Source organism: Macaca nemestrina, chromosome 3 (assembly GCF_043159975.1).
Source record: "Macaca nemestrina isolate mMacNem1 chromosome 3, mMacNem.hap1, whole genome shotgun sequence".
Taxonomy (NCBI): domain Eukaryota; kingdom Metazoa; phylum Chordata; class Mammalia; order Primates; family Cercopithecidae; genus Macaca; species Macaca nemestrina.
The window spans coordinates 41,838,728-41,853,174 of NC_092127.1; the positions used below are offsets into that span (position 1 = coordinate 41,838,728).

General features: G+C 41.8%; 1 protein-coding gene across 7 annotated transcripts in view; it reads right to left on the reverse strand.

Annotated features, from left to right (window-relative positions):
• LOC105463455 (Rho GTPase activating protein 10) overlaps positions 1-14,447 on the reverse strand; it is a 351,270-nt gene that overhangs the window by 193,290 nt on the left and 143,533 nt on the right. For all 7 annotated transcript variants that reach the window (XM_071092951.1, XM_071092950.1, XM_071092949.1 and 4 more), the window contains 2 exons: positions 6,832-6,942; positions 5,003-5,107 (listed from right to left, as the gene is read on the reverse strand). In XM_071092951.1, the coding sequence (XP_070949052.1) occupies positions 5,003-5,107; positions 6,832-6,942 (216 nt within the window). The remainder of the gene's footprint in view (positions 1-5,002; positions 5,108-6,831; positions 6,943-14,447) is intronic.

Genomic DNA, 14,447 nt, shown 5'->3' on the forward strand with positions numbered 1-14,447 from the left:
ACCCGACTTCCTCAGAGGCTTTTTGTCTGCACTGGGAATGGAAGGCTTTTTTTTTTTTTCTCTTGAGAACAGGTCTCACTCTGCTGCTCAGGCTGGAGTACAGTGGCACAATCATGGTTCACTGCAGCCTCAACCTCCCAGGCTCAAATGATCCTCCCACCTCAGCCTCCCGAGTACAGGGACTACTCATATGCACCACCACCACCTCCAGCTAATTCTTCTCTACTTTTGTAGAGACAGGGTCTCACTATGTTGCCCAGGCTGGTCCTGAACTCTGGGGCTCAAGTGATCCTCCTGCCTCAACGTCCCAAAGTGCTGGGATTATAGGCGTGAGCCACCATCCCCAGCCACTATTTTTTAATGGTACCATTTTTAGGTAAGTTACGCACTGAAAATTTTGCATAAAATCAGTAGAATGGCTAAAACCTTGCAATTTCCAATTATAAGCTCCAAGCACATATGAAGGCATCTTCTAATTACAATAATGTTAGACCCCAAACACTACAATAGGTAACATTTGAGTATTTACATGGTTCTTTAATCCTCACAATAACCTATATGGCAGGACACTAATGCTATCCATCTATCCAATAAAAGATCATTGCTGCCTTGTTTTCTTTACATGCTTTAGGAATTAAATATCTCCAAATAAACTAGCTTTATATTAAGCCTTATTATTTTAGCATTTTAAATCTGATTGAAACAGAAAACATCTTTAAAAAACTTCTTTTCTGATTACAAAAACTAATCCATATCACCGTGAAACAGAGAGATAGACACAAATAGTCCCATTTGGGGGACAAAAAGAAAAGGGATAAGACTAAAGCTAACCATAAGCCCACCCCTCAGGTAACTGCTGTTATATTTTGATGTGATCATTTCTAATCTCTTTTAAAAACACACACACACACAAGTCTGTAGTTTTGGTATTCTACTTTCCTTAGAACATTGCGACAAAAATATTTTGCCCATGTTCTTAAATAATTCTTACCCATTCTTGTTATCTCCTAGGGACTCTTTAAGAATCCTAAAATTCTGCACACTGTATTTCCTTCCAGGAAGAATTCTATTCTAGTCTCTTCCCCACATTCTTCGGGAGACAGAAATCACAAAAGTTCAAAATTAGTTCCTTAAAATATTCTTTAAATTTGAGGCAATTTCCATTCTTCTGGAAAACCCATTTCCTAAAAGCCATCTTGCTACTTTCTTGATTTCCATTTATCACTCTAGATTATAGAAAATGAAGACTCTATTTCTCAAAAAAAAAAAAAAAAAAAGGTCTAGGCACTTTTACAATACAATAGGTATTATCAAATGGGGAAAAATAGGTTTTCACTTTTAAATAACTTTTACCTTTTTCTAAGTTTTGCTTTTTTACTAAAATTAAATACTAAAAAGATGATCAAAATATTTATGATGTTATAATGCAGAGGCAGTTAACATTTGATTATGTTTACTAAAATACATATATGTAGCTGGACACAGTGGCTCATGCCAGTAATCCCAACACTTTAGGATACTGAGGCAGGCGGATCACGAGGTCAGGAGACTGAGACCATCCTGGCTAACACGGTGAATCCCCGTCTCTATCAAAAAATACAAAAAAATTAGCCGGGCATGGTGGCAAGTGCCTGTAGTCCCAGCTATTCAGGAAACTGAGGCAGGAAAATGGCATGAACCCGGGAGGCGGAGTTTGCAGTGAGCTGAGATAGGGCCGCTGCACTCCAGCCTGGGTGACAGGGCGAGACTCCGTCTCAAACAAACAAATAAATGCAACACACACACACACACACACACACACACACACACAAAAACCACAACTGGGACTTTTTTCAACAATATGTTGTTTTATATACCCAGCATTTTATCTTTATTATAATACAAAACTGACATCAAGGAATGAGATGAATGGCCAAGAAATGAGCAAATTACAGTGTCAATGAGGTATAGCAGATGATACAGAATGAGTGACCCGCGTTTCAAAAGTGCTGGTATTTCTGATTTTAAAAAAAAAATAGCTAAAAATTAACATTTTGAAGAGCAGAGATGCCACCTAGATCACGTGTTCTCAATACTGAAGGTGAGGCCGAGAGAAACTCTGAGTTGCAAGAGTGTTTATTAAGAAACAGCCAAATAAAATCAAGACAGGAATATTTAGAAAAAAGGTTGAGAATGTAGGGCGATTTACTGATGACCACACATCCTTAAGTGCGAGACAATACAAAAAAAGGCTTTTTTTCAATAAACTGTCATTTCCCCATTTCTCTACAGAAAATGAATACTGTTGTCAATTGTGTAAGTTCTGAATATATTAAGGATTCCAACCAGGTCATTTTGTGAAACATTTCAAATGATAGCTTAGCTTCAAAGTTTGCTCCGAAGATTTCAAGACTGAATATTGCTCATTACCATCTAAATATTTAATGCCTCTGAAAGTTTTTTTGGTTTATATAAGGTAAACAGACCCCCGCCTTCCCCACAGGTGTGTTATAAACACACTTCCACAAATAAATGAGCTGTGCAAGGAGTTTCACTGAACATCCCAAAAGACTGACGTTTCCCCACAGCTCACCCCGGAGCCTGAGGCAGAGCGCTGGCTTCAAAGGGCATTCACCTATGCATTCACAAGCTTCTGCTTGGTTTAATGATCAAATGCCTCTGATCTGAAACTCTTCATTATCTCTAAATAAGGGGCACTATTTTCTTCATTTTACCTTGATTCTGGAAGTTATATATACAGTCCTGCCTGAAGGTTCTCATTCTGGCCAGTCCTGCACTTGACAGACGAGGTCCAGACAGAAAAGGTGAATTTCCACAAATTATACAGCCAGTAAGTGAAGGGGAAAACAGGAGTTATAATCTCAAGCAGGGGTCCCCAACCCTCAGGCTGCCAACCGGTACTGGTCCATGGCCTGTTAGAAATCGGGTCACACGGCAGGAGGTGAGCGGCAGGTGAGCATAACCGCCTGAGTCGACCTTCTCTCAGATCAGCGGTGGCATTAGATTCTCATAGGAGCACGAACCCTATTGTGAACTGCGCACGCAAAGGATCTAGATTGTGCACTCCTTATGAGAATCTAATAATGCCTGATGACCTGAGGTGGAATTTTCATCACGAAACCATACCCTATCTTTCCCCACCTCCATTCCATCTACAGAAGAATTGTCTTCCTTAAAACCGGTCCCTGGTGCCAAAAAGGTTGGGGACCACTTATGTAAACTATCTAGTGTTCTTTTTACATAACTGTTTTCTGCTGCCTGCAAAATATTCTGAATAATCTCAACATCGGCCAGGCATGGTGGCTCACCCCCATAATGCCAGGATCTTGGGAGGCTGACAAGAGGATCACTGGAACCCTGAAGTTTGAGAGCAGCCTGGGCAACACAGTGAGATGCCATCTCTATCAAAAAGAAAAAAAAATTAGCTGGGTGTGCTGGCATGCACCGGCAGTCCCAGCTACTTAGGAGGCTGCGGCAGGAGGATTACTTGAGCCTAGGAGGTTGAGGCTGCAGTGAGCAGTGGTTGTGCCACTGCACTTCAGCCTCGGCAACAGAGTGAGACCCTGTCTCAAAAAAAAAAAAAAAAAAAAACTCAACATCATTAAACTCAATATTCTACTACCTGCAGGGACAATTGTGGGGTAACTAGAACGAATCCACACATACCCATTTTGGATTTCTAAGTTTTGTCACATTATAGTCATATCACATATTTTATAACTGTTTTCATAAATTGTGAGACCACAGCAGCAGAAAAAGAAAGAATCTACTCCAGGACTCTATCATTAGCCCAGGTGAATGTCCTAACAATCCTCAAATAGAAGTTGACACATAAATTATAAAAATAAGAGGTTTTATCATCTACATTCCCAAGTATAGGGAACTGTACATTAAAAAAAAAAGTTAGAAACAAAATTTACACAAAAGGTATTCACCCTCAACTTTTTTTAAGACGGATTCTCGCTCTGTTGCACAGGCTGGAGTACAGTGGCACAATCTCAGCTCACTGCAACCTCCGCCTCCCGGGTTCAAGCAATTCTCCTGCCTCAGCCTCCCAAGTAGCTGGGATTACAGGCGCACTCCACCACGCCCAGCTAATTTTTGTATTTTTAGCGGAGAAGGGGTTTCACCATGTTGGCCAGGATCGTCTCGATATCTGGACCTCGTGATCCACCCGCCTTGGTCTCCCAAAGTGCTGAGATTACAGGTATGAACCACTGCTCCCAGCCCACTCTCAACTTCTAATTGTGAAAGAAATGAAGAGCAGGCAACAACCACAGCATCCCATCCATCTACCTGTGTGTCTTTCATTATGTGCTGTGAGTCGGTCACAAAGCTATCTCACGACATTCCTAACAAGACCTCAAACTACACTCAACATCCCCTGACCAGCTTGTCAATGAGGACACCTCCAGCATCAACTAGTGTTGAGAGGAAAAACATCCACCACCTGATCAAAATGACATATAGTATGCTGCTTAATACCATTCTCCTGAATCTCTTCATCCAAGACTTGGCAGAAAGCACACATTTTCCAAAGGAAAATAATCAAGACCAATAGCAACTGTGAACACCAATGCATTAGTAAATATGCATAAAATGTAGGGAAGAAATTCCACTCAAACGATAAGCTTATCTGGGAACAAAAATCAAGATACCCAGTTAAAGGAGAAGAAATGTAGTGCATTATAAATTCAGAGCCTTAAAGTGGAGTGCTCTTTTGTCTGTTGCAGAAATAGCTGACTTAGAGTTAAGGTAACAAAGCTTATCCTTAGAATTGACCCAGAAACTGCAGGAAAAGCCGCCAGGTGGCAGAATTTCCCAAGCCTCAACCAACTGTAGAGCAGTTCGTCACACCAAGAGTTGACCAGCAGATGGCATCATACCCTCAGTTTCTCAGTATCAACAGATCAGCATTGTCTTCATTTAAGGCTTTTCATACAACAAATGAAAAATACACTTTTCAAACATCTTTTTATAAAGAAAGCTTTCATTTCCTTACATTCTGAATGTTGATCTGTAGTTCCATTTTGTAGTGATTGAAGTCTTTGGCAAGTTCATGGCCCTGATGATAGAAGGTAAACATCCCCTGAAAAAATGACAGCATCTAAGACACAGGAAGAAAAGAGGTATTAGCACAAAACAACTCAGGAGAAAAAAGAATCATATAAACAACCAAGTGTTCCCCCCGCCACCTCACTGTTATTCCACTGAAATAAAGTGATTAAAGGGAAGTCAATAATATTCAAGTAAACCCAAGTACAATATTAATTGGTCTTTATAGAAAATGATGCTTTTTTCCCTTAAATATCACAGCCATTAGGCAGCTTGTATGGCATGTTCTGTAGGAAAAATTGAATTATAAAGTCATCCATTTGTCCTCTTTAGTCAGGAGAATTCCAGTATTTGTAATTGAAATCTTATCACTATAGGTTGATACAATCTATAAGAAAGTAAAATCACAGAATCAAAGAGCTCCAGACTCTCCCCAGCCACATCCAACAGAGTGCAACCCCTGTGTTTTGTTGACAAAGATATTCCATGACTTGCCAGGGGCAGCCCCAAACCCGTAATTAAACCTTTAGTTTTCTACCAACTCCCAACCTGTCTCTAATTAGAGAGCTGTTGCCTCTGCTCCACATGTGAGTCAATAAATCTAAACTGAAGAGAAGTGATTTGGGGAGAGAGTTAAGGAAATGTTGAGATTCATTTTCTTTCAAATGCCACACCGTGGGTGGTTAGGAATCTGGGGTTGTGACACCAAATGCCCAGCAGGCTCCATTCCCAACATCAGCCATGACTTGTTACGGGACCTTGGGCAAATTATTCAACCTTTCTCTACTTCTATTTCCTTATCTCCTCATTGAGTAATAGTGTGGACTAATGAGTTCAGTACAACACTTAGAACAATGACTTGAACAGCAACTGAGCATTATAAATGCCCAATAAAGCAGGCCATTACTGTTATTTCACATAAAAAGAAAGCTTTTGAGGAGGTTTACTTTACTAGTTTAGGTTAATGACTATCGTTGCAACTAAACTATAGCTCCACAAATGCTCATTTTTAATCATTACTTGGTTATTCTTGTTTCTATAAACCATACACACTATGGGTAAATTGTGTAGCGTGTGAATGTTATCTTAATAAAGCTGTTTAAGAAAAAGAAACCATTCAACAAGTTGATATTAAAATTAAAATGAATCCTGAAAATGAGTTCCTGTTTTGCTGAAATCCACATGAAATATCCTTTACATTATGTTATATATATTTATGTGCATGTATCTTCATAAATAAACAACTGAAGCTACTAGAAAACATCTATATAATCACAAAGATCATGTGTTTCTAAAGTAACTAATCAGAGTAACTCATAAAATTGTCTCAAATGTTCCACATCCTGCTTCTAAACTTAGATTGCCATAAGCATTATGAGTTGTGTTTGAAGTTACATTACAAACAATTGTTTAAAGTACCAAAGTTTGAACTGGTATAAACAACCCATGTTCACTCATTCTACTATAAATTATTTCAGAGACACTTTTTAAAGACAGAGCTATAGGCTAAGGTAGCAGAAACTGCACTTGTTTGCTTTCCTTGAGATCATGTAGCAATGGGAATATTACGTGTTGCCGTGCAAATACAGTTGAGAAACACTGATTTAGAGGCAATTCCTTGAATTCATGGCTGTGTTTGCCCTTTTCAATATGTCTCTTTCATGCTTATGCACTATGGCCTCTAATAACTATAAACCAAAAATCAGACCTAGGAAGATAAATACTTATCTTATATTGCAAAAATCCACCAGCAAACAACTTGGCAATAATACTCACAGGTTCCACAAACTCAAACTTCTTTCGTTCTTGGATTTCCTGCAGCTTACACACATACTCGAGAGACAGTTCATAGAAGTGTTGCCGGTTCTGCTCCACTTGGATATCTGCCTATGTTAGAATCACAGAGGTTAGGCAAACTGGAGATGGTGAAAAGTGAAACTCTACATCAGAGGTCATCACACTGTGGTCCATGGGCCAAAATACGTTGTGCTGCCTGATTTTGTAAATGAAGTATTGCAACACAGGCACAATCATTCATTTAGGTATCGTCTGCAGCTACTTTCCTGCTGCAACAGCAGAATTGAGCAGGTGCAACAGGAACTTTATGGTCCACAAAAATCTAAAATATTTACTATCAGTTTCTTTGCAGAAAAAGTTTGTGACTCCTACTCTGTATGTTGAGGTTGACCTGCAAGAACTGAAGATCAAAGAGGTTTCTCTTCATGAAAAATTCACCCCAACCACAACTGATGCCCCAAGGCTGAACCACATGCAATCACAATCCACAAACATTTCTATGAACAAATCCTTTAAGAACAAAGTCTGCCTGAGAAAGAGCCCAGCACCTCAGCACTCAGGGAGTGATGGCGGCAGGTGAGGAGGAGCCAGCCATGGCAGCATCTCAAGAACCCAGCTCTCAAAGGCGGGCCAGGGCTGGACGCCCATCTGCAGCCCTCACAATGTCTCATGCCCTGGGAGGGAAGCGGGTACCAGCTGGTCAGGAGGCTATTCCAAAAAAAGCTTCCAGCTTAGCTTGTCTAACTAGAAAGGAACTAGAAGAAGAGCATGACTCCACAGAGAATAGTGGAGAGAGAACTCATGTCCAAGAAACCATTCTTACTAGGCATCATGTGATATTTTTCCTAACTTAGCTAATTTTACTCTTAAAAATATTTTTCTGGGCATTTCTCCAGGGAGGATATACAAAAGGCCAATAAGCACATGAAAAGACACTCAACATCGCTCATCATTAGGATGTAAATCAAACTCACAATGAGATGCCACCTCACACCCACTAGGGTGGCTACTATCCAAAAAATAAAAGTAGTGGTGTTGGTGAGGACGTCAAGAAACTGCAACCCCTGTGCATCATTAGTGGGAATGCAAGACGGTACAAGCACTGTGAAAAACAGTGCTTTAAGTAAAATAATATTGAAATATAATGTGTTACTAAGCTAAACTGAAAATTTCTACCTAACACTCCTCAAAATCGCATTTTTGTGCCTTCATTAACCAGAATTCAATAGTTCAGCTACCAGCAGTTAACAGGCACAACTCCCAACAAAAAATTAAAATAAATTTTTCCCTCAAATTCAAAATAGTATTACCACATGACCCAGCAATTCTATAGCTGGGCATATACCCGAAAGAACTAAAAGCAGAGGAACAGATATGTGTACATCCCTGTTCATAGCAGCAGGGGGGAAAGTGACCCAAATGCCCACGGATGGATGGATGGATGGATGGATGGATGGATGGATGGATGGATGGATGGACGGACGGACGGACGGACGGACGGAGAGACAGACGAGTAAATAAAATGTAGCCGATTCATATGTATAACAGAATATTATTCAGCCTTAGACAGGAAGGAAATTCTGATACATGCTACGACATGGATGAACCTTGAGTACATCAGGCTAAGTGAAATAAACCAGTCACAAAGGGACAGATACTATACGATCCCACTCATATGAGACACCTAGAGTAGTCGAATTCATAGAAACTGAAAGCAGAATGATGGCTGCCAGGGGCTGGAGCAGGGTAGAATGGAGAGTTATTGTTAACAGGTACAGAGGTGCAGTCTGGGAAGATTTTTGAAAAAGCCCTGGAGATGCATGGTGGTGATAGTTGCAAAACAATGTGAATGTACTTAATACTACTGAGTCATATACTTTACAATCAAATTATACATTTTATTGAAATTTTATTCATATATTTTATAACCAAAAATGTGTTTTTGAAAAGCATGTAATACATTTGAAACAACACATTTCAAAACGTAATAAAAAACATTTCAGCAAACACTTTAATATATATTACTAAGCTAAAATGAGAATTTCTACTTAACACTCCTCTGAATTATATTTTTGGGCCTCCAATAACCAGAGTTTGATAGTTCAGCCATCAGCAGTTAGTTGGCACATCTCCCAGCAAAAACACAGTGATTTTGTTGAGTATTTAACAAAATAAAGACATAAGGAGGATGGTTTCCTCATTTGTCATTACTGGAAAGGCCCTTGAAGAAATTTATACCAGCATCAGATTTATCAATTTGATTTTATCGTTTAGCAAATTCTCTCTCCTGGTTGTTCTTCCTACTGTAATGACCCTTGCATTACCAGTCAACCTCTATCACCACCCCCTTAACGTTCTGAAAATCCAGAACTGTTGTGCCACATGCTCCATGATTAACTCACCATAATCCCTGGGATCAGTGGCAGTGATGGCAGTAGCGGACAGTCTGGAGCAGCCGCTGTGGGGACACCAGCTGCAAAGGGCAAAGTATGGCCAGGGCTGCGCACACCATGGTACCCACAGGGGCCAGAAACAGGCAGGAGTCCTGACTTCTATGGAGTTGTCAGGGCAGGAGCCCCATGTTCCCAGACACAGCTGCCGCCACACGGCCACAGCTCTGGGTCAGGGCATCCCCATGCTCTTGGGGGCCGGGGAAGGCCCACTGCTCCGCCAGCAGACTCGAGAAGTGCCTGCTCCTGCTCTCTGGCTTCTCCTCGCTCCCAGCACCTGATCCAGTGTGGAGCAAAGTTGTAGCCAAGCCTAGGTACTGTTGCCACCCGGCCGGGTATGTGTGCACTAGGGTGGTGCTGACATGCCAGCGCCCCCAGTACCCCCAATCTCCAGCTCGGCCCACTCTGGACTTTGGATGCCAACAAGCACAGGAGGGAGGCCAGGGAGCTGAGAGCAGCTCGACAGAGGCCTATAGGCTTCTCTTGGCGCAAATACTTTGGGTGCCATAGATGATATGTTGACAGCTGCAGGAGACAGACAGGTTCCTAGGTGGGAAGGGAGAGGTCCCTGGTGAATCCCCACCTTTAAGCCAGGATGGCCTGAAGCCTGAGAGCCGCTGGGCTGCCAGTTCTGGGTGGAGTCTGCAGACGGGAATGAAAACTTACGGTGCTTTTTCCAGGCCCACCCATGGCTGCACATGGACCAGTCAGCACACTTCCTCCCTTCTGAGCCCAGAAAAACCCTGCACTCAAACAGACTCAGAAAGACATGGGGACTACCAGCTGTTGGAAGAAGCAACCCCCGGGGGTCTCCTCCACTAGTCAGGATGACCTGCTTGTAGAAAGGAGCTACACACTAGAGGTCTCCCCTCCACTGAGAGCTGGACACTCATTATGATGACCTGCCTGCGGGAAAGGGCTACTCACTTCAGGTCTCCTGAGAACTGTCCTGTTGCTCAATGAAGTTCCCCTCTACCTTGCTCACCCCTGCAACTGTCTGCATACCTCATTCCTCTTGGATGTGGGACAAGAACTTGGGACCCAAGGAATGGCCAGACTGAAGGAGCTGTAACACAAACAGGAGTGAACCTCCCCCTCCCCTGCTCGCCACATTGTGGGCGATGAGAAGGAGAGAAGAACTGTGGTCCTTCAGGGAGCCCAGACCTAGGGGCTCCCTGAGCCAGGGCTGTGACACCCTCTTTGGGGCTCTGTGGTTCCTGGTGTCTGTAAGTTTCCAGGCGCCACCGTGCCCACAATGGAAGCGACCTGCAGTATGCCCGGTCTAGCCACAGCCTTGCACGGAGCCGGTGCCTGTGCCTGGAGCTGCCTGCCCCACCATGGTCGGCGTGCCTGGCTGCACACAGTGGCCAGACCCTGAACTCACTCACGAACCCCTCGCCACTCCATGCCTGACTCGCCTTTGGCAGGCATGAGATCCAGGCCAGTAGCACAAGCCCAGCGCAGCCTGCCGAGAAGAGCTGGCAGAACAAGCCCAGCGGGCCAGAGCAAAACTCAGGCAAACACATCACCAGCCACAAAGGTTTCTGCACCCTAAAGATCCCATGACAAGAGCCCTCTCTTACAAGAATGCCACGGACGTCCAAGTTGTAACTAGGGTCATAAAATGATTTCCTTCAGCCTGACCTTTAAAAATGAATCTAAAAGGCAATCACTATACATTGTACAACTCCAAGCAAATCACTAGTTTTTAACAAATACACAATTTCGCTTTATCAACTAATTTCTAGTCTTTCCAGCTGTAAATATATGTAAGAAAGTAGACAAGTCTCACACAAAGTTATTCAGGGAATCTGCTTCTCAAGTAGATTATTATTACACTGAAATATTATCATTTGGCTACTTAGGAAGAAAAAATAGACTTCAAAAATAGAAAAGGAATTTTCTCAAATATCCAATACCTGTTACTGTACAACTGTTAAGTAGAATGTAGGGGTGTGGATGGACGTAGAAGCTATTATGCCCAATAAACATAAAGGTATAGTAGCAAGGCCTCAGAGAACTGCCAAAATAGCCAGCATGGTACATGCCCAATTCTCTCCTGATCATTATTCTATTCTATTCTATTCTATTCTATTCTATTCTATTCTATTCTATTCTATTCTATTCTATTCTATTCTCTATTCTATTCTATTCATTTTTTGAGATGGAGTCGGACTCTGTCGCCCAGGCTGGAGTGCAGTGTCGCGATCTCAGCTCACTGCAAGCTCCGCCTCCTGGGTTCACACCATTCTCCTGCATCAGCCTCCCGAGCAGCTGGGACTCCAGGCACCCACCACCACACCGGCTATTTTTTTGTATTTTTAGTAGAGACAAGGTTTCACCGTGTTAGCCAGGATGGTCTCCATCTCCTGACCTTGTGATCCACCTGCCTCGGCTTCCCAAAGTGCTGGGATTACAGGCATAAGCCACCACACCCAGCCATCTCCTGTTATTTTCAATTGAAACAAGAGGAGAGAATGAATTATGTATGTTTCTAAGCCTTTGTTCAGTATCATTCTCTGCAACTTTTACAATCTCCTGAGCATCTCAATTCACTGAAAATTAGCATTACATTAACCACTGCCAAAAGTAATGAATATCCAAACCTAACATTTTCCCCTTCAAAAATCATACCCCCTATTAAGGGCTTTACACTTAAAATAGAAGGCTGTTTCAGTGTGAGCACATAAGTTTGTAAAGAGCAAACAGAGCAAGATAAAAAAGTGTATGTAATTTTTTTTTTTTTTTTTTTTTTTTGAGACGGAGTCTTGCTCTGTCGCCGAGACTGGAGTGCAGTGGCCGGATCTCAGCTCACTGCAAGCTCCGCCTCCCGGGTTTACGCCATTCTCCTGCCTCAGCCTCCCGAGTAGCTGGGACTACAGGCACCCGCCACCTCGCCCGGCTATTTTTTTGTATTTTTTACTAGAGACGGGGTTTCACCGGGTTAGCCAGGATGGTCTCGATCTCCTGACCTCGTGATCCGCCCGTCTCGGCCTCCCAAAGTGCTGGGATTACAGGCTTGAGCCACCACACCCGGCCGTAATTTAAATGAAACAAATTATTCATCTTTAGGATCTCTTCATGTTTCTGGAGGTGAATTATCTTTGGGACTGATAAATTACTGGAGCCCTAGCTCACTGTACAACCATCTCCACACTTGTTCATTCAATAACTATACATTAAGTACCTACTCCCTAAGAGGTACTGTTCTAGGCACTGAAGATAGAACACTGAATAAGACAATGTTGTTGCTTTCAAGGAGCTTACATTCTAGTGGAAGAAGCCACGTAATAAATGAACAGTATGTCAAAACGGTTATAAGACCATGAAAAAAAAATAGGCTGAACCCTGTGGCTCATGCCTGTAATTCCAGCACTTGGGGAGGCCAAGGCAGGTGGATCGCCTGAGGTCAGGAGTTCTAGACCAGCCTGGCCAACATAATGAAACCCTGTCTCTACTAAAAATACAAAAAATTAGCCGGGCGCGGTGGTGGGCGCCTGTAATCCCAGCTACTCAGGAGATAGTGGCAGGAGAATCGCTTGAACCTAGGAGGCGGAGGTTGCAGTGAGCCAAGATCTCACCATTGCACTCCAGCCCGGACGACAAGAGTGAAACTCCAACTCAAAAAAAAAGGAATATGAAAAAAATATAAAGCAGAGTAAAGGGGACATTCTAAATAAGAAAGTCAGGAAAAATTTTTAATAAACTGACCTCTGAGTGGAGGGTATTTGGAAGAGTATTTGAAGGTTTGAGACACATGGATGCGTGTTGAAAACATACCAAGCAGAAGGAAAACAAATGCCACGGCCCTCAGTACATACTATGCTGACCCCAGCTGGGTTGGGTGCAGAACACACAGCATCCTGTGGGCCCTGGGGCCTCTGGAGAAGCCATTAGGAGGGTTTGGAGAAGAGCGAGTCATGAGAAGTGGATACACTCAGATTATATTCTGGAACTAAAGATGACATACTGATGGACTAGATGGGAGGCGTAAGAGAAAGGGCCAAGGTGACTCCAAAGATGTTGCCTAAGAAAAGTTTAAAATGAGATACCTAATGAGAAAGTGAAGTGGATTTGGAAATTTACTTGGGGAATGAAAATCTTTTTTAGGATACCTGAAAATGGAGGTGAGAGCAGAGGTAGAGAACTGCTAGCATAAAGGGGGTCTGTAAAAGCTGCAGCTATCATCTCAAAATTGACAGAGGGCAGGAGATGAGGGAGCACACAATAATATGCAACAAGTAGAGAACAGGGCCCTACCCAAAGTAAAAGCAGTAAGGATGAAGTGGTGTAAAAGCTCCTTTTTCTTTTATGAACTGTCAAGTGCCATCCAAATGTCAGTCAAAGGCATTAGAGAGACAAAAGAAAAAGTCACATGTGGATGTCGAACCAACCATACACACAAAGAGTGTGTAACTACATAGCTGACATTTAAATATAATCCAGGTTTACACAAGACTTAATACTGTGTCATTTTGATAATACTTTAGCAAGTGTTTATGACAGTAGTACATAATGCCCAGATTCCTTATGTGTTAAAAAACAAGGGAAAAAAATACAATTTTTGTGGGATCAGACAAAATACTAACAATGGCAAACAGCATTATTTTTAATAAAAGCATTATGTTTTGAATTGTAAACAACTGAGTTTCCATCCAAGTGTGTGAGTGAGAGAAACAAATGGCAGGGGATTTAGAAATAAACAATGAGAAAATGAAAAATAAAATATAAATTCCTTCCTGCTTATATATGGCTGCCTCCAAAATAAATGAGTCTATTAATACAAGTAAAACAGATGCTCCCTTTCCAACGAAGCTGAATTTCCTGAATCCTCAGCATTAAATAAGATTAATGCTGCCTTCACATAAATGCATAATGGCATATGAGCTTATTAAATTCAATTCATTTCTTCAAGAACTCCTGAAAGCCAATTAATTGATCTATTCCTGCAAATAATATATCTGTTCTTCACTAATGCTGGTTTAAAGTTATGTTCCTGTAAAATAATACTCAGAAACAAAAATTTTACTACTACAAATCCATACCTCAGTAATCGCTATAAGACGTATTATTTTGTCTTGTTTCACAAGGACTTTTTTCTTAATTTATGACACTATCTGTTCACTTTTTGTTATCTCTATATAA